Source organism: Eublepharis macularius, chromosome 13 (assembly GCF_028583425.1).
Source record: "Eublepharis macularius isolate TG4126 chromosome 13, MPM_Emac_v1.0, whole genome shotgun sequence".
NCBI lineage: Eukaryota > Metazoa > Chordata > Lepidosauria > Squamata > Eublepharidae > Eublepharis > Eublepharis macularius.
The window spans coordinates 58,285,885-58,305,234 of NC_072802.1; the positions used below are offsets into that span (position 1 = coordinate 58,285,885).

Sequence of the window (19,350 nt, forward strand, 5' to 3'; positions counted from 1 at the left end):
TAACGCTGGGCCAGCCACACACACGCAGCCTAACCCACGTCACAGGGTCAGGGATAAAATGGAGAAAGGCTGCTTTGGGCCCCCCCTGGGGATACATGAAGTAAAGTTAATTAATTAATTAATGCTCCTCTCTGTCGCTGCAGCTTTTTCCAGAGCCCCAGAGAGTTAATTTCTGGGGTTGCAGGATCTGAGCACAGAAACAGCTACACAGGTCCGGATGCTGGGGCGAGGAAAGGACATAGAGCTAAACTCGCACCGACCTCCACTTCTACTAGCACAGCTTCGTCACCTTGTCCTTCCTCGTTCCATCCTGCTGACTCTCACAGTTGTTCCTCTGCTTGGAGTCTGTGGCCCCAGGAAGGATGCCTCTGGGACTCTGGAAGTGCTCCAGCAGTGGGAGAGAAATGTGGGGAAACGCCATGTGCCTTCTGTATATATCAGAAGGATACTGCCCAGTGGGACAAGCAATGGGACCTATGGAAACAAGTGTTTCCATACGGGAAACCGCCTTCTCCATGATCGCAAAAGCTGAGACGGCAACTCTCTAGGCTAGAAATGGTAACTTTTTAGCTCTATGCATAAACTGTTAACACAACTTTAAAACAATATTGTGGACAAACTGACGCTCCTCACTGTCCACCTTGAATGGGTTTCAGGTTCTTCTGCCCCATCTCTTCAAAGAGCAAAGGCTCCTTTAAGGATCTTGGAAAAATATGGATGAATCATTTCCTGGGGAGAAAACAAACACTGTCCTGGCAGGACCCTGAAAAACCCCTAGTCGAAAAGCAGCTAGCAGAGGTCAGATGAAAATCTCACCCATTCACAGAAAACACTGCCCAGAATCTGCTTGGTGCCTATTTTGTAAAAGGGGACTCTTTATTTCGCAAACAACAAAGTCTCATCATAAAAAACCCGACCATTTTCCAAAGCAAAATATACATCATTTTTCAGAAAAGCATCTCAAGAAACTCCAGAAAACTATAAAAGTAAGCAGTTTGTTGTTACTGTTTCCATCGTAGCAGTTAATATTTTCTAAGCGCGGATGTAGTTTTGCAGAATTTGGGGATTATTTACAATGATTCAGTCTACCCAAAGACAGTTTAAATATTCTGAGAAGACCTGTGCATGCATATACACTGGAACAAAAGGATAGACCACAGACGTGTGCAACTTTATCCTGGAGCTTAATTTAACTCTGCCTCTGGGTACTGAGTAAGAAAAATCCCCAAAACAGATGGATAAGGTGGTTAAGTCACTCGTGTCCCTTTCCTTGATACAGGACAGGATACATCTTACAGCTAACAGGCAAGCCTTTTTCACTGGTGTCTGGCAGCGTGGACATCTCGGGGGAAAGAGGCATGTGCTGGGGGTTGGCTGGATTGTTAATGCTGTTTTTCTTACTATTTCTTTGTACTTCATGCAAATGCAAAGATACACTAGCAAACCTGCCCCCAAAGAGACTATAAAGCAACACAAGGCATTCACTCAGCCAGCGCCTGCCCTTGAACAAGCATATGCAACTCTGGTTGCTCCTTGACGGCTATAGCTCTTCTCAGTTTTAGCAGTAAAGGGCAACCTGGCATGTTCCATGGACATTCCTGCAATTGCAAGACAGCTGTGTCTTTTCCTAAACAGAATGAGCTGTAGGAGGGGGCAATTTTGAGCAAAGAACTGGCAAAGGTTCCCCGCTGATCATTTCCCCGCTTCCCCCTTCTCTTCCCAAAGTAAGGTTACAGGTGCCTGGTTCTCCTTGCAAACACGTATCTGGAACCTCCCAGGATGAAAAACAATGTGGGGTAGGCAGGAAGAATTTGGAATAGAAAAAGGAGCAACGGAGTTAAGGATTAAGCAGCCACTCCCCACCGATGCTCTCCCTTCAAAAGCACTTCCTCCTCACCAAAATCCTCTTTACTGCCCCTGCGGTATCATGTTATGTGGCTGGATGTCATTTGCCCCTTAGGCCCCCCCCCGGTGTGGTCAGCTCTAGGAAGTGTCAGACTACCTGTGACATCAGCCTGCTGCATATCACAAAGGGGGGGGGAAAGAGAGATTAATCAGAACTAGCAACTACCAGGGCTAAGACACTATTTGGGGGGTCTGGGAAACGAAGCTGCGGTATTACTTGTCTGTAGCTATTTTTAACTGACCCCCTCACCGAGTAGCAGCGTGCTGTTTTAATGGCCAGGACTGCGCATCACAGCTGCCCAGCAAAGGCCTGGACTGATGATTGCTGGCTATTTGGGCAGAGCAGGAGTGCAAGGATACTGCAAGAGTTGCCCAGCTGGCTTAGTGAAATCGGACTAGCAAGCCAGACAATGCAAAGGCGCTAGCTTGGATTCCTTTTCCAGGGGGGGGGGGGGAGGAGAGGTCATTAATCAGACCTCAGGTCTGGACGGAGGCATCCCATGACTTCATCACTCAAGGAGATGGATGCCTCTCGGTTGCAGCACAGCAGCTCATAAAACCAGTGAACTGGAAGGCATTCGAGAGGCAGAGAGGGGGGCGGGATGTGCAGACCGAGGCCCTCTGTTTCCAAATTAGAATGGACAAGCTGTAGGGGACTGTATGAAAAGCCCCTCCACTGCAAAGGCATGCAGCTGTAATGAGGCCATTTTCTTCTCTCCTCCACCGGGTAATCACCCGCTTTAGCCTGCAACAAGTCCTCACTCACTAATCTGCTTAAGCTTTCCCAGTGTTCCACCGACAAATCTGCAGAGCGACAATACAAAAGAGTCATCTTGGAACTGATGTGCAGAGTAGCTCAACAAGAAACCAGCAGAGATCTTGGGGACAAGGGCTCAAAATAAAGGAAAGCACTGCTGAGGAAACGAGCCCTTTGAAAACGTTAGGAAACCGTCCATTAAGGAAGCTGACCGGCAGCCAGGTTTGCTCCCCTTCAAAACAGTCCAGAGCAGAGGGTTGATGGTGGCTTCTGACGCAGCCACCCGGATCCTCTACCAAGAACTGAAGTCCCCAAAGTCTGAACTTTTCTTCTCTTTCTTTGCCGCTGTGCTGGTCGATGGGCCGTCCTCTTCTGCGGCTCGCTTCCTACGAAGGAACAACACAGGGCTGAAGTAAGGGTGGTCTAGAAACAAGTTTAAAAACTGCTTGAAAATGCAGGAACAAGAGGAGCGGTTCCAGCTGTAGATTTTGGCTGTGGCTGCAAAGCTTGGACGGGGCTTAGGCACTGCGCACGACAAAGCAAAGGCCCGCTTAGAAGACCACCCCAAGGAGCAGCAGCGGGCTTGGAAATCCCCTTGCGGGACAGAGCACCTTCTGCTCTGCTCCAATCCAAGCCTCTTTCACGTTTTTGCTGAGAAAGCATGTTTGCTGCAACCAAAGCTCCCCCAGCTCCCGTGAGCTTTCCCAGGACAGGCAGATGCTAAGTTACAAGACCCCTTTTGCTTCCCCACACTGCTATTCCTGGCTCCTGAGCAGCCTGGGGGGTGTTTGCTAAACTGGCCAAGATTTCATACACGCAATTTTACAATCAGGACTAAGTTGTCAGCAGGGACTAGGCAGTGGCCTCCAGGTGACCCCCATAATAAGTTGCATCTCGCTATCAGACCGAAGGCTAGAGCAGAGAATAGGGGTATAGAAATCACACTCGGTTAGTCAGTTGCCCCGCTATCAGTCTTCGGTCACCGCGCCTTCCTCCAGACCTTTGGTATAACCAGAGCGGGAAGAGGAAAAAGCATTTTTAAACTCCAAATTCAAACAAGGTTTTAAAATGAGAGGCATTCACCAACCAAACAGAATAAAGCTATAAAACAGTGTGTTTCTGTTTAAAAAAACAACCAGATTTCTCCCAAACTAGCTCTGATCCAAAGTAATAAAATAACCGAGTCATCTGGTCTGGGAGAGGAAGGGATTTACTAGAACTCCTTTACTATAGCTCCTTTGTCATGGACAAATCATTTCCTGGTGGTGTTAAGATGAAAGGAGGCTAGAAGCCTGGGTTCCAGTTGCCTGGGAGAAAGGAAGGCTTAGCAATGTCCCTTTGGAGGCTGGGGGCCTCTCTTAAAAGGGTTTGCACCCCACAGAACACTCAACCCAGACCATTCTGGGAGAGTTTCCCCCTGATACATGTGGCAATTGTTTTGCGGAATGAATAGGCCTCGTTTGGCTCCATGGTTTTTTGGAAGAACTTAAGGGAACTGAAGCAACAGGTGTAGGCCTGGCCTCTGCCATCTTTAATAGCCATTTACTATGCATTATCATGTATAGTGCATTGTTCTCTAATTCTATAACCACATTTTATTCGCTGCTGTTTATATGGTTTATACTGTTCCTATTGCCTCACTTATAATCATATAGTCCCTTAAGCCTCAATGAAAAAGGTGGCCTATAAATGAAGTAAATAAGTAAGTAATTAAATGAATAAATATCTGCTACTTAGGGGTTTTAACAAACTAGTAGCTCTTGAAAACATCAAGACAATTTCAGGTGATACTTAATTTTTTTTTTTAACAGCCTGGCTGTTTTAATGGTCTTGATGATTTTTTAAAAAGTTGCAGGGATTTGTGACACTGAAATCTTTAAAAGCAAAATTTGAATACTCAGTATTCTCTTAAGAACTCACATCTTGTACAAAAGACACTGGAGAATTGCCTCATACATTACTGAACTCGCTTGCTGAGTTTGATTCCCCTCTCACAATGGTTTCTGCTAGCATTAGTCATGTAAGGGGTCTGGCACAAGTTCATGGGTTGTGATTTCCGAAGGCTTCCTACGTGGGTGCAATTAAAATTGTGACCCAGGCGATCAATCTCTCCCCTCAGGACCTTGTATATTCATGAGTACTCCGTTCTGAGAGTCGTGAGAACTACATGAAATTAAACCTGATTTATGCTAGCAAAACATTAGATTTTAGTGATCTTTTGCAGATATGGATCAGGAAAGGCTGAAGTGTTTGAGGCCCTTTAGTTTAGGGGGTGGGGGAGATAAATATGGGCATGACACGAAAGAGGTTTGCATAATTTATGTGCGTTATGGAGAGAGAGGGACAGAGAATTTTTCCACCCTCTCCCATAATGGTGGAACTCAAGATGTCCAGTTGATGGGCAATAAATGCAGGATAGATAAAAGAAAGTACTCATTCATACAACCTATGATTCACCTACGGAAATCACTCTCACAGTATGTGGTGTTAGGGCTTATGAAAGGAATTAGACATGTTCACAGGGATAGGTCCATAAATGGCTATTAGTCTAGGTAACTATGCCCCACTTTCCTTCCAAATGGCAATCCAGAGCAACCTATGGCATTGTTCTCCCCTGTCATTTCATCCTCACAACAACCTTATGAGGTAGGCGTTAGAGAATGTTTAGGGTGCTCTATTGTTTGTCTATATGTGGTCTAAATTAACTAAAAAAACTCTTCTCCCTGAGTGTTTATCACTCCTCATTCCATCCGGTATTTTGGTTGCAATAACACAAAGGCTTTGCTGTGTATAGTCAGTTTCAAATGAAGGCTACATATGTTTCCTTCCTGCCCTGTTCTCAGCCATGGGTATGTTCTTCCTTAGCAATGCAGTGGTAACCATGGAGTCTTTCAGATAGTTTATGTTACAAGACCTAAAAGGAAACAATCTCAACCTGTCATGTCCCAAACATCATGTGACATTCACTTGATTGTGTAGATATTCTTGTCATAATCCTCTGGACTGTAAGCAATTGTTGTTTATTTGCATCATGCCTGCGGGATGGTGTAAATGTAGGTGCTGCCTGTTTTTTGGCACGCACCTTGCTGTAATACCGTGTGCATCAGGCTTATTTGAGAACTTCTCATAATAAACCTTTCCTGTTTCTAAGATCACCAAGTTTGAAGGCTTGATTTATCATTCAGACAAGGAGACAAGGGGGACCTCATCACTGGCAAACAGAGGTAATAAAAGATTTTCCCAACAGTAGGTTAAGCTGAGAATAACTGCTAGTCACTACAGAATGCTGGATCTATTAGCCACAACATTTCTGGATTTGGGGGCAGTATGCCAAACTCAAGCTACAGTCACAGAAGAGGACTGTTGCCCATGTCCTGTTTGTCGCTTATCCCAGAGTCATTTGGCTGGCCAAAGTGGGAACAAGGATACTGGACTAGATGGAGCCTTGAGCTGAGCCAGATTGACTCTTCTTCTGACTGAGCTGACCAAACGAAGCCTTTTTCCCCTCCAAAAGAGACAGATTTGCTGCTTAGAATGCCAGATAAGAAGGGACTGCTGCTTTTAACTAACTTGGTTCTCTCTCAAAGCTGAGAGTCAGTCACTGTGCTATGAGTTCCGAAAGCCTGAAATGTATCCTCTGAAGCAAGGTCTAATTACAGCAGTCACTTAATCAACGTTGTTGCTCCGTGCAAAAAGAAAACAAAATTTAAAAACTTCCACACCCACAAGGATAATCACACAAAAGGCACCAGGAACTTACGCTGCAGCCAAATTAATGTACTTCCCAACTCCCTCCCGGTATGTTTTTGGAGTATGAGGCTCTTTCTTTGGAACGACGACTTTGGTTTTCCCTTTCACTGCCTCCTCTTCTTGCCGAGCCTTCTCTCTGTCTGCCGCAACCTGTGTGGAAAAAGCACCACTGAACCAGGCTCTAAAAAGCACCAAATCTGAGGTCACAAATGGCCTGGAGAATGTCCAGTCAAAAAGCAGGATCACCAGCACCCCCCCCCCCCGTCCTGAGCCCCTCGAGGAACTGCCACGCGTTGTACCATGAACTTCACAATCTCCCATCTCGTCTCATCGGTAACGCCTGTGATGGGAAACTACTGAACGACAGCTAAGTGGAAGACTCTAGGGCTAGGATGCTCCTCCGCTGTCTTCAGAAGATTCCCACTACCTTCTGGGAAAAGGTGGAGCCTCAGACAGGAAGAAGGGCTGGCACACAGATCTGCCGGTTCCATGTGGCTCTGGAACTTGTCAGAGCAAATCACCCATCCTTGGAAGCTATCCTTAGTTTTGTGGACCTTGACCAAACCATAATGCCTAGCCTCTTGCACAACATCCTCCCATTCATCACATAGGCTGTGGTTGCCTTCTCCCTCCCTAATCACATAGGATAAGCTCAGATGGTGGGATACGCCTCCCCACCAGCCATGTCTTCCAGCCTATTAGATTGGGACTGTACAAAGAGTTTGGTACAAGGGTACATTTTGTACAGTTGCATTTTCCTAAGGCCACATATGTGGGTATGGTGAGAATTCTGACTCAGTTTAACTAGTCATCAGGATATCACCTATTCTAGGCTACCGTTACTGAAACATTCGGAGAGTCTCAGCCTTTAGCCCCGGGGGTTACGTACAGAAGACAGAACATATGCTAGCAATGCCTAATGACATCTCAGGAGCCTGGGGAATGAAGCTGTGAAGGATGTTTGGGGGCCAGGCTTGCACAACTCTTCACTGTGGCCTGCAGAAGCAGCTCTAGTTAATTTGAATACAAGACTTCATTTGGGCCACAGAAGTTTGTAGATATAATGCATAGTACAGCTCCACTGAAAGGACAATTATTTTTGCTAGCATCTCATGTTGTAACACAGTTGTTATGAGCTTGAACTGCAAGCCAGGAAGTCCCCGGTTCAGCTCACAGTTCAGCCATACACCTATTGGTGGCTCTAAGCGCCCTCGGTTTCCATCTACAATATGATGATGACATTATGTAATTCAAGGAGACAGAGGCCAGATATTCCTTTGCCAACTTTTCCAACCCCAGTTCCAGTCCTAAATTCATTTATCATTAGGGACAGTCTTACCCAATGGGCAATTGGGGCAGCTGCACCAGGCCCCCTGCTGTGTGGGGCCAACTTCCCACAGCCCTGCCCCTCCAAAGAAGTGGGGAAAAGAAGACTAGGCACCTCCTGGTGCCACAGCTCATACCCACCCCATCTTGGGATCAGGTATCCACATTCCAGCAAAAACTCCCACCTGCCTTGCAAACAGCAAGGGCTACCCCTTGCTTGGCCCCCCACAGGGTGATGGTGGTGGCAGCAGTGATTCTACAGCTTATCTGCCTTTTCACCCAGGACCCCGGAATCAGTAAGACTGCTCCTGCTTATCACAAAGTAGGGAGCATGGAGTACTTCAAATTTCTTTGGTAGTGTTCCTAATTAGCTCCCAACACAATGCAGTCTGGAAAGCTGTTAATGCTAAACTCATGCTCTCCCAACTACCAGTTTTAGGGAATGTGAACAGGCCATTGTCCTTGGAGGATTAAAGAAAAGGGAGTATTATAAGAAGAGCTCTGCCGGACTGGACTCTTGGACCATCTATTCTGGCATTTTACTTCCAGTAATGGACAACTGGTTGCCTTCTGGGTGCTACAAGCAACATGGAGGATTCCCTCCCACTGAATGTTCCCATTAACTAGAACACAGAGATATAGTACCTCTAAACGTAGGCATTCCATTGAGTTTCCGTATCTAACAGCCCTTGAGAAACCTGTCCCCCGGGGATTTGTCGACCGTTTTTTAAATGCCATCTATTTAGTGGTCATCTCCACCTCCTATGATAGTGAATTCTGCAAGTTTAGAAATACTCAAAGAGGAGGTGGCTAAAGATATTGAGGCTAAGTCTAATGGTATTAAGTATTACAGCAACATTTACATGCCATCCAATGACTCCATCCTCACCTGAGCATCTGCTTCTTCATATGGATCAACAAAGACAGTTGTTGAATTGATTCGTATTTCTTCCTGGGAACAGAAAAGGAAATCTTATTCACTGGTTGAGTACTATCTCCTAAAGTTTGGTATTTTTTAAAAAATAAATTATCATGATATATAGTCTATGTTAGGAAATGTTACTTTTGCCCAGGAATAATCTTTTTTGCAGGCAATGCTACCTTGGGACGGTCGGTTTTCGGATCGCTCTCCACATTCTCCATCGCTGTCAGAGTTTCAAAACCACCGACCACTCTATAAAAGAAGAAAAGACAATCTGAAAGGAAGAGCAAACTAAATCAAATCTCATGTGAAAGGCAACACCCAGTCTGTTCAGGCCAACAGCTACAAGTTTAGTTTGAAGAACTAATGGTATACAGTGGGGACCCATCACCAATCACGGAGAAGCAGGAGATGTTAAATAGGGGTATTCGGATATATTCACAGTTCAGCTGTCCTCTGATTAAAAGAAATCTTAGTCAATGAATCATATCAATTTTAGTTGATACTAAAAGGGAAAAATCCTTGTCTTTAGATGATGCCGGTACCTTTGTATGCAGCGAAGTTTTTTCATAATTATACTTTTCATTATACAAAATTAGCATACAAATATAGTTACAAAACTATACACAAAAATCTGCTGTGAGCCTGCATTGTGGGGAGAGCGGACTATAAGTCAAATAAATAAATAAATAAATAATGCAGCAATAATTCATTCAATCATGTTAATAAAATATTAAGAATCTGAGAGCTAAAACAGTCAGTTTTTCTGCATCAGTAGAAACGAGCAAGAGTCCAGTCACTCCTATAAGACTAACAAAATTTGTGGTAGGATATGAGCTTTCGTGAGTCACAGCCCACTTCAATGTCACACCGGACAGCGATTTATGCCAAATTCTGATGAGAACAATGGCCATGGATTAAATAAAAGATGTGTGGTAAAATTTCAGTTTGAATTCCACATGGTTTACCATTCCATAAGCCTGGGTAAAATGGCAAAAATCATTAATAATATGTTCATTAAAACTCTGGGGACCAGTTCAGGGCAAGCCTTTGCACCAAGTTGTTCTATGACTATTCATATATAATTTGGAAAGTTCACAGCAGAAGCTCAGTTTTAGTACGAAGCTTCAGGCTGGTGGCGACAAATCCCTTTCTAATGCTGAAGACTGAAACTTACACTTAACACACGCAATCTAAAATTTCAAGTGCCCTTCAAACACACTTAGGATTCGATACATCTCTTGCTAATATTCTTTTGGATGATGCATGATCTGCTCTTGCCCTCATTTCAATCTGGCTTCCGGGCCCTGCTTTGGGACAGAAATGGCATTTGTTGCCCTGGGAGATGGTCTTTGTCGGCAGATGGACAAAGGTAATGCTTCCCTGCTAATTTTGTGGGATGAGATGGCTGCTTTTGATTTAATAGATTGTGCTGTTGTGATGCGTCATCTGGAAACCTAGAAGTAAGTGAAGAGTGTGGTATTTAGTTCCAGTAGTTCTTGTCGCACAGTCTCAAAGAGTTACTGCTGATGATGCCAAACTGACCCCTTGGAAACTGATGGGCAGCGCCCCAGGGCTTGGCCCTGTCACCTTTGTTTAATATTTATATTAAACCATTAAATTAGATTATCCATAGTTTGGGAGATAGAGGCCATTGATATGCTGATGACACCCAGCTCTGTATTTCGTTAGCTAAGACTCTGGAGGCAGCAATCTCTGCTCTGGACTGCTACCTAGATGCCGCGGTCAGGCAATTAAAACGGCAGGGCTTTTTTTCAGCAGGAACGCTGTGGAACAGAGTTCCGGCACCTCTTAAAATGGTCACATGGCTGGTGGCCCCGCCCCCTTATCTTCAGACAGAGGGGAGTTTAAATTGCCCTAAACTCCCCTCTGTCTGGAGATCAGGGGGGCGGGGCCACCGGCCATGTGACCATTTTTACCTAGGGCAATTTAAACTTTAAAAAACTCCCCCCTTGTTCCAGCTGACCCAAAGTGATGTCATTGTGCGGTCTTGAGTTCCACCACCTCTTTTCCCAGAAAAAAAGCCCTGTAAAAGGGGATAAGTTGAAGCTGAAATCACATAAGATGGAGGTACAATTCTTGAAAATCTGGAGGGAGTCATGCTGCTGACCTTGGATGAGGCAATGAGGCAACCGGCAGAAAGTGTGAAGTGAGTGCCTGGGAGTACTTTTGGACCTGATGGGGAAGTAGAATGGTGTTTTTGCTAAGAGTGTCTTCCACCACTTACATCTAGTGCCCAAAATGGCTCCACTCTTGAACTCAGACAATGTGGTAACACTGATCTATGCTACTGTAGCCTTAAAGCTAGATTGCTGCAATGCACTTTACGTGGGATTGCCCTGAAAGACAACCCAGAAACTTCAATTAGTTCAAAACCACACAGATCGTTTGCTTACCGCATTATTTTTGTCATATCACAACTGTCTTGGAGAAATTATGTTGCTGCCAAGATGCTCCTGGGCTTAATTTACGGTGCTGTGTCTAATTTTCAAAGCCTTTCATGGCTTGGTAACCACATACCCGAAGAACTACCTCTCCCCATATGAGTGTGAATATCCGCTCTGTGTTCATCAGGCCAACTCCTTCTTTCCGCACCTTCTTACAGGGAGATTTGAATGGGGGCAGCCCATTCCAGAGCCTTTTCAGTGATAGCCCCAGTGCATTGGAAAGGGCTAACACAGGGTGCTAGATCCATTCCATTCTTGTCCCAGTTTCGTAAGCTAGTGCTCTTTTTGAGGACCTCTGGATGAAGCCAGAGGAGGTATTATATTGCATTGATGATGCTGGCTGAAGACAGTCATGGAAAAGGTACGGCTGTCTGAGATATTACGATTACTGGCTTGAGTTTTGTACTGATTTAAAGTGGGGAGTTTATCATTTCTAGTATATTTATTTGTAAACTGCTCTGAGCCTGCAGTTTTGCAGAGAAAGGCGCACAAAAAAATTAAACAAAAAAAAAATGAACAACTAACTGTGTTGTCTTTTTTGGATGGTGGAGGTGATGAATCATTCAAAGCACCCAGAAAAACAGGCATTAGGAAGCGCTAACAAATAGTTCTCCATCCACTCCGCTCCCCCACCCCCAACATTATCTGGAGATGCATTTAGATAACTTAAAGGTATAAAAACCATTGTTAAAACTAGGGATGCTGCCAAGTTCAAAAACACAGGCAGCGGGGTGGGGGTGGGGTGGCTTTATCCTTTCCTGCCTGCTGTCACTCATTGTTTATCTCCCTCTTGCTGGGAACCAAAGAAACAATGAGAGACGTGATCCAAAGGTTCTCATCCATATTGGAATCAAATCACCTCCTAAAGAAAAATCTAAATGAAGCAATGAGACAGAGAAACAAAGGGCAGACCTTCCGGTTACGCCAACTGGACCAATATTCCAAGGTAATATTTCATTCCCTCTCCCAAACGGTTCTCCCCTGCCCCAAAAGCAGAACTCCAAAGTGACTTTTCTTTTTTTAACAAAAAGTTATTGCATAATATGTAGTTGGTTCTTCCTCTTGGAATTACCAAGTTCTTATTGCCAGAAGGAAACATGTCCTACGTGAGGACTTATAAAAGAGATTCTAAATTTATTTCTATGTTTAATGCAAGTTGTCGGCTCTGCTGACATCTGTGTCTTGACGTTCCCTTTTCACTTGTGTGTGTGTTTTCCCTCTTTCTAAATTATATCAATTAAACCTTCTGCCATATTGTGCTGGCAGCAGCCCAAAAGTAACGAGTTTCCTGCTCAGAAGACAATGCAAAAATTATTTCTGGAATGCTCTAGGGGAGAAACAAAAACACACACATAGTATAAGGAAGGAAAGAAAATTTGTTGTTGCTTGAGGAAAAAAAAACCCCAGACATCTGCTCCACAAATTTGTGTCTAGCAGAAAAATAGTTCTAACATTTCGATTTAGGTAAGGGATCTACTTTCAGGTGGGTAGCCATCTTGGTTTGCAGTAGAACAGCAAGATTTAAGACCGGTAGCACCTTAAAGACCAACAAAATTTCCAGGGTATGAGCTTTCGAGAGTCAAAGCTCCTTCTTCAGACAGAGGATCTAGTACTCTTGGAAGAGCCACTTTTTAAGGTTATTATCAAGCTTGTCTGTGAACTAAAGGTTAGGTATGGCTTCCACGTGTGCGTGTGCCTTATATCGAGTCAGACCATTGGTCCATCTTATTCAGTACTGTCTAACCTGATTGGCAGTGGGGCTCTACGTCCTCGTGCACAGAAAGATCTTTTCTACCACCTGCTACTTGAGAGGTCCTTGACTAGGCATGTTGGGGACTGAACCAGGGACCTTCTGCATACAAACTACTTAGCAATGTCCCCTTCTCTATGGCCGCTGAGCTACAGCTCCTGCATGTAAACACACCACCCATACAGGAAACTGCATGTACCTGTGTTCGTCACCTGATGCATATTTCATACTGAATGTAGGCTTGGTAAACTAATTTTATAGGGGGTTATTTTTACTCATCACCCTTAACGAAGGACAGCAACCAGAGCAGAGGCAGCTAGAAGACCTTGAAGACTAGGCAAAGGACACAAACATCCACCAGCGCAGTGTGCTTTGCTAATTTGTCATATATTGACGGGGCTTCTGTAAGCTGCTTTGAGAGTCATAGATGGTGGGAAAGTGAGGTTAAAAAAAAATCTTTTGCATAAGCAAAATAATTATTTTCTACTCAGAGAAGTCCAGAAGAGCTCCCACAATAGCAGCTGTCTGCACCTTTACAGTGAGACTCAATTCCCACTTTGAGAAGAATCACATTTATTTAAATATTATATCCTGCCTTTCTTCTATTTCGTCTCCTGACTGACTTATAACTACAGTTTGAAATAACGTAAGATAACGCCAATGCAAGAAATCCAACAGAGCAGATTAAGAACATACAAAAACTATTAGAGGAAGACGGCAGAGAAAAACAAATTAATTGCTCCTATTAACTCAGAAAAAAGGGGGAGAAAAACTTAGCTGGAAGCCTAAAGGACAGCACCAGCCAAACATGCCTAGGAAGAGTTTCAGAACTGAGGTGCCACTGCAGAAGAGGCCCTGCTCTCTTGATGTCACCATCCTAATCTCTGATGCAATCCAGACAGGGCCCTCCAGTGAAGACATCGATAGGAAGATTTGTTTGGGATAAGGCTATTCTTTTAGACAGAAGTAGCTACGTGACAAAAGCGTCTGCCTGAATTTCTTGCAGTTGGTCAGAGTGAATGGGACTGATCAGCACTGAAGCATAAAATCCAACACCTCTCACATTAGCAAGAGATTGGCTTGTATCCTCCCCACTCTAAGTCTGAAACCTTCCTCGGATGGAAGAGGCTCCTCCTCCAATGAAAAGGCTCCTTCCATCAGAGGAAGTGGTCAGACTTGGCCAGGGCTTTTTTTCTGGGAAAAGAGGTGGTGGAACTCAGTGGGTTGCCCTCAGAGAAAATGGTCACATGGCTGGTGGCCCCGCCCCCTGATCTCCAGACAGAGGGGAGTTGAGATGGCCCTCCGCGCCGCTCGGCGGCGCGGAGGGCCATCTCAACTCCCCTCTGTCTGGAGATCAGGGGGCGGGGCCACCAGCCATGTGACCATTTTCAAGAGGTTCCGGAACTCCGTTCCCCCGTGTTCCAGCTGAAAAAAAGCCCTGGACTTGGCTATTCCCGTGGCAGAATAAAGCCATTAAGGAAGCACACGCTCAAACATTTCATCGGCCACAACAGGGAAATGCTTGAAACACTGCAATTCTCCTGTCAAACATCACGGTCAGAGCCTCTAATCCCTCTTTACGGTTACATATCACAGAAGGTTCTACGACTCCTATGACATAGCTAATAAATATAAAGGTTAGGCTAGAAAGCTTTTGCATTTTTTCATCTCATGCTCAAAATGCAATTCAAAAATCGAGAGTGCGCTAAAGGACTTATCTCCCAGTGCCACCCTTGCTGGTACTGAACTGAGGATGCCTGAAACTCTCCCATCAGCTGATTCAATTGTTGATATCTTTGTAAATCTAGCTTAGTTTAACAGTACATAACTGTATTTACATGTACTTCACTGTTCCCTCCTTTTATTTATATATTTACTTCATATATACCCCACCTTTCTCCCTCATGGGTATCCAAAGCAGTTTACATGGCTCTCCTCTCCTCCTGTTATCCGCACAACAACGCCGTGAGGTAGGTTAGTCTGAGTGTGTGTGACTGGCCCAAAGTCAGCTGGCAAGCTTCCATGGTAGAGGTGGGATTCGAACCTGGCTCTCCCAGATCCTACTCTGACATTACATCACACTGGGTCTCTCAGCATTTGTCTGGCTGCATATTAAAAACCCGCAGCACAGCGACTTCCGGTTTGGGATTCATGGAGGTCTAACGCAGCTCCATTTGTGGAGCTGACCGGATTGCCGTTTTAACCGGCCGGAGGGGTGAAAATAACCCGCGGCCGACTGCTCTCAGGCGGGGAGCAGGCAAAGAACGCTCAAGACCCTAGGGTGAGCTAGATCTCGGACGAGGGGGGGCTCTACACAAGGAGTCTCCCCCCCGATCCTTGAGGTCCCACCTTGCGACGGGTCGGCTATAATCTCTGCGGCAATTTTGGGGCCAATTCGGCTGGCATAAGACCTACATACCCAAGCTTCGATCGGGGAGGGAAGTCGAGAGGAGAATTTAAGATCGAAACAGCGATTACAACCCGAGAAAGTTGAAGAGAAGGTAAAGATCGCTATCTCTTGAAACGGGACAGATTGACAAAAACAGAGAGGAAAGAAAGTAGATTTTTAAACTGCAACAGACTAGTGAAAAGGAGGTGAAGACTCGGCAGGAGTTGTATTTTAAAAGAGACTAAGTTTAAAGAAGTTATTACAAAAATCGGACTATTGTTTTGAATACCTGTGGTTTTGGAGCTGTGGGAAAAAGACACCATCGCGAGACCTGCTGTGGGAAGACGGGAGACAGGAAGTGCGTAACAACAATAGAGTGGCTGGAGGGAAGCGGCCCTTGCCAAAGGACAGGAAGTGGGGAATCGCCATCTTTGAAAGTGGAAGGGTCGTGGCTTCAGCGGAAGAGGAAGTAGGCCATCTTGGATTACAATAACATAGAGAAACCATAGAGAAAAGACGCCCGACATTTTGGATATAAAAAATTAATTTTGGCAAAGATTGGGACATTTAAAAAAAAAAAGGAAAACGTTTAATTATACGCCACGGAGCTGAGGAAGAGAGCAGATTCGTGGGAGCGAGCTAAAGCAAGCCCCACGATGTCGAAAAAAGAGTGGCAATCGGCAATAGAAAATTTGGACAAAAAACTTATAGACATGATGAAAGAACTTAAGGACACGAAATTGGAGCTTATTAAAGAGGTCAAGGAAGTTACACAGACAGTAAAGTCGGAGCTGTCAGAAGTGAAAAAAGGCGTGGAAACGATTAGCAGTGAATTACAAGGAACGCAGCAGAGAGTTAAAACAGTAGAAGACGCGATGGAGAATTTAATAGACACGCAACAAACAGAGATGAGGCTGGTGAAGGGGAGGATGTCAGTTGCAGAAACTAAACACATGGAGAAGCAGCTTCGTTTTCGTGGTCTGCCAGAAGTGGAAGGGAAGTCAGCGCAAGAACAGATGACTGAGGTGTTGGCTGATTACCTGGGGAAGGAGGAGGAGGAAATTGTGGCTATCCTAGATGTGGCGTATCGTGTGAACTCGAGAATTGCAACCCAGAGGAAACTACCAAGGGATGTGATCGTGCAGTTTACAACTAGAAATATGAAAGAGAGGATTGTGACAAAACAATTTCAAGATCCATTGGAGATTGATGGCAAGACGATTATTATAATGAAGGAACTGCCCAGATCAGTGTTATTGGACAGGAAAAAATATAGAGTGCTAATTCAGACTTTGAAGGACATGAATATCAGATACAGATGGGAGTTACCGGAAGGAGTGTCCTTTGAGTTTGGAGGGGCAAAAAAACGCATCAGATCTGAGCGGGAGATGGAGAGATTTATCAAGGACAATGAAAAAGACTTACCAACAAAACCATGAATATGGAGTGTAAAGTATTATCTTGGAATGTAAATGGACTAAACTCACCGAATAAGAGAAAAAATATTTTTCATTGGTTATTAAAACAAAAATGTGATATTGTTTGTTTGCAGGAGACCCATATTAGAAAACAGGATGTAAAATATTTAAAATCTGGAAAATTGGGCAAAGAATTTGTAGCGGCTTCCAACAAGAAAAAAAGAGGAGTGGTGTTGTATATAAAAGAGGAGCTGCAGCCAAAACTTGTTATGAGAGATGTGGAAGCTAGATTTGTAGCAGTGGAATGTAATTGGAACTTAAAGAGAGTGTTGGTAGTCGGACTTTATGCACCTAACGGTGCAAAGGAAAGCTTCTTTGAGGACTTAAGGAAGCACCTAGACGATCTTGTATATGACCAGATAATTCTTGCTGGAGATTTCAATGGAGTGACAGATTTGGAATTAGACAAAAAGACTACAAAAGCACAAAAGAAAAGAGGACTATTGCCAAAGCTTTTTTTTGAGTTGATTCAACAAGAGACTCTCGAAGACGTATGGAGGAGAGAATATCCTAAAACCAGACAGTTTACTTTTTATTCTGCAAGGCATCTTACATTATCAAGAATTGATATGATCTGGGCCTCAAAGGACTTAGCGTTATGGACTAAGGAGGTAGAAATAATGCCGATGGTAGGCTCAGATCACAACCCAATTATGTGGAAATTTGGAAAAAGGAGAAAAAGGAAAGCCTGGAGAATAAATGAGGACTTGTTACAGGAAAGTGAGAATATGGAAACATTGAGAAGAGAGACTAAGTTTTTTATACAATACAACGTGAATAAAGAAGTACCAACCAGTAAAGTTTGGGATGCGTACAAGGCGGTTGTAAGGGGCATACTAATGGACTTAAATGGCAGAGCAAGGAAAAAGAAAGAGGAGAAAAGACAAGAGATTGAGGAGAAAATAAAGGCCAAAGAAGCACAGTTAAAAAAGAGACCAGGGAAAAAGAAAATACATCAGGAAATCAAAATTCTTCAAGAACAGTTAACAGCAATGAGTAATAAAGAATTGGAGTGGAACCTTAAAAGACTGAATCAAAAAGCTTTTGAGGGTGCTAATAAACCTGGGAAATATTTGGCATGGCAATTGAAGAAGAAAAGGGAAAAGAAAATAATAAATAAAATCTGTGAAGAAAATAAAACGTACCTGGAGCAGACCACCATTAGTAGAGCCTTTTATAAATTCTATGCTAAGCTGTATAATAAAAAAGAAGTAACCAAAGAATCAATAGCATCATATTTGGAGAAAACTAAACTTCCAGAGATTTCGGAAGCTTGGAGAAACAAGTTGAACAGTGAAGTAACTGATGAAGAAATAAGTAAGGCAATACAATCCGCAAATCTAGGAAAGGCGCCAGGGCCAGATGGACTTACGGCTAAATTTTATAAGACAATGGCCAACGAACTGGCACCATTCCTAAAAGAGGTGATGAACGGAGTTTTCAGGGATCAAAGAATTCCAGACACTTGGAGCGAAGCGAATATATCATTGATCCCAAAAGAGGGCCAAGATCTGACTAACGTGAAAAATTACAGGCCTATATCATTACTTAACAATGATTATAAAATTTTTGCGAAGATATTGGCGGAGAGACTGAAGGGGTGGCTCTCGGAAGTCATAGAGGAAGAACAAGCAGGCTTTTTGCCGGACAGACAAATAAGAGACAATTTAAGGACAGTGATCAATGCTATTGAATACTACGACAAGCGTTGTGATAAAGAGGTTGGTTTCTTCTTTGTAGACGCTGAAAAAGCGTTTGACAATTTAAACTGGGACTTTTTGTTTGCCACCATGGAAAAGCTACAACTGGGAGAAAGATTCATCAGAGCAATTAAAGAAATTTATAGAGACCAGACTGCAGCAATTGTAGTGAATGATGAACTGACCAAGAAATTGACGATTAGTAAAGGAACAAGACAAGGTTGCCCGTTATCTCCATTGTTGTTCATTTTAGTATTGGAGATTCTGATGATACAAATACGACAAGATGAGGAAATACGAGGAATAAAAATAAAGGATTATTCATACAAGGTTAGAGCATTTGCAGATGACATAATGTTAATTGTAGAAGATCCATTGGAGAACATGCCAAAAGTGATAGATAAGATCAAGGAGTTTGGTGACTTGGCAGGTTTCTTCATTAACAAAAAGAAGTCAAAGATACTATGTAAAAACATGACTAAGCAGAAACAACAATTGTTAATGGAAACAACGGACTGTGAAGTAACTAGTAAAGTGAAATATTTGGGAGTTGAGCTGACTGCAAAAAATATAGATTTGTTCAAGAATAATTATGAAAAATTATGGACTCAGATAGAGAGAGACTTGATCAAGTGGAATAGACTGAATTTGTCATGGTTGGGCAGGATTGCAGCAGTTAAGATGAATGTGTTACCAAGAGTAATGTTTTTGTTACAGACAATACCAATCATCAGAGACTCTAAACAATTTGAAAAATGGCAGAGGAAAATATCAGATTTTGTTTGGGCAGGCAAGAAGCCTCGAGTGAAAGTAAAAGTTCTACAAGATGCAAAGGAGAGAGGCGGAATGCAACTGCCCAATCTGAGACTTTACCATGATGCAATCTGCCTAGTTTGGCTAAAAGA

The 19,350-nt window shown here is 43.7% G+C and overlaps 1 protein-coding gene across 1 annotated transcript in view; it reads right to left on the reverse strand.

Moving 5' to 3' along the window:
- Positions 1-862: 862 nt before the first annotated feature.
- The window catches only part of PPIL2 (peptidylprolyl isomerase like 2), a 116,728-nt gene continuing 98,240 nt past the window's right edge, over positions 863-19,350 (reverse strand). The window contains exons 17-20 of the mRNA XM_054996806.1: positions 8,840-8,912; positions 8,628-8,690; positions 6,423-6,562; positions 863-3,048 (exon numbers count right to left, since the gene is read on the reverse strand). Coding sequence (XP_054852781.1) covers positions 2,955-3,048; positions 6,423-6,562; positions 8,628-8,690; positions 8,840-8,912 — 370 coding nt within the window. The 3' untranslated portion in view covers positions 863-2,954. The remainder of the gene's footprint in view (positions 3,049-6,422; positions 6,563-8,627; positions 8,691-8,839; positions 8,913-19,350) is intronic.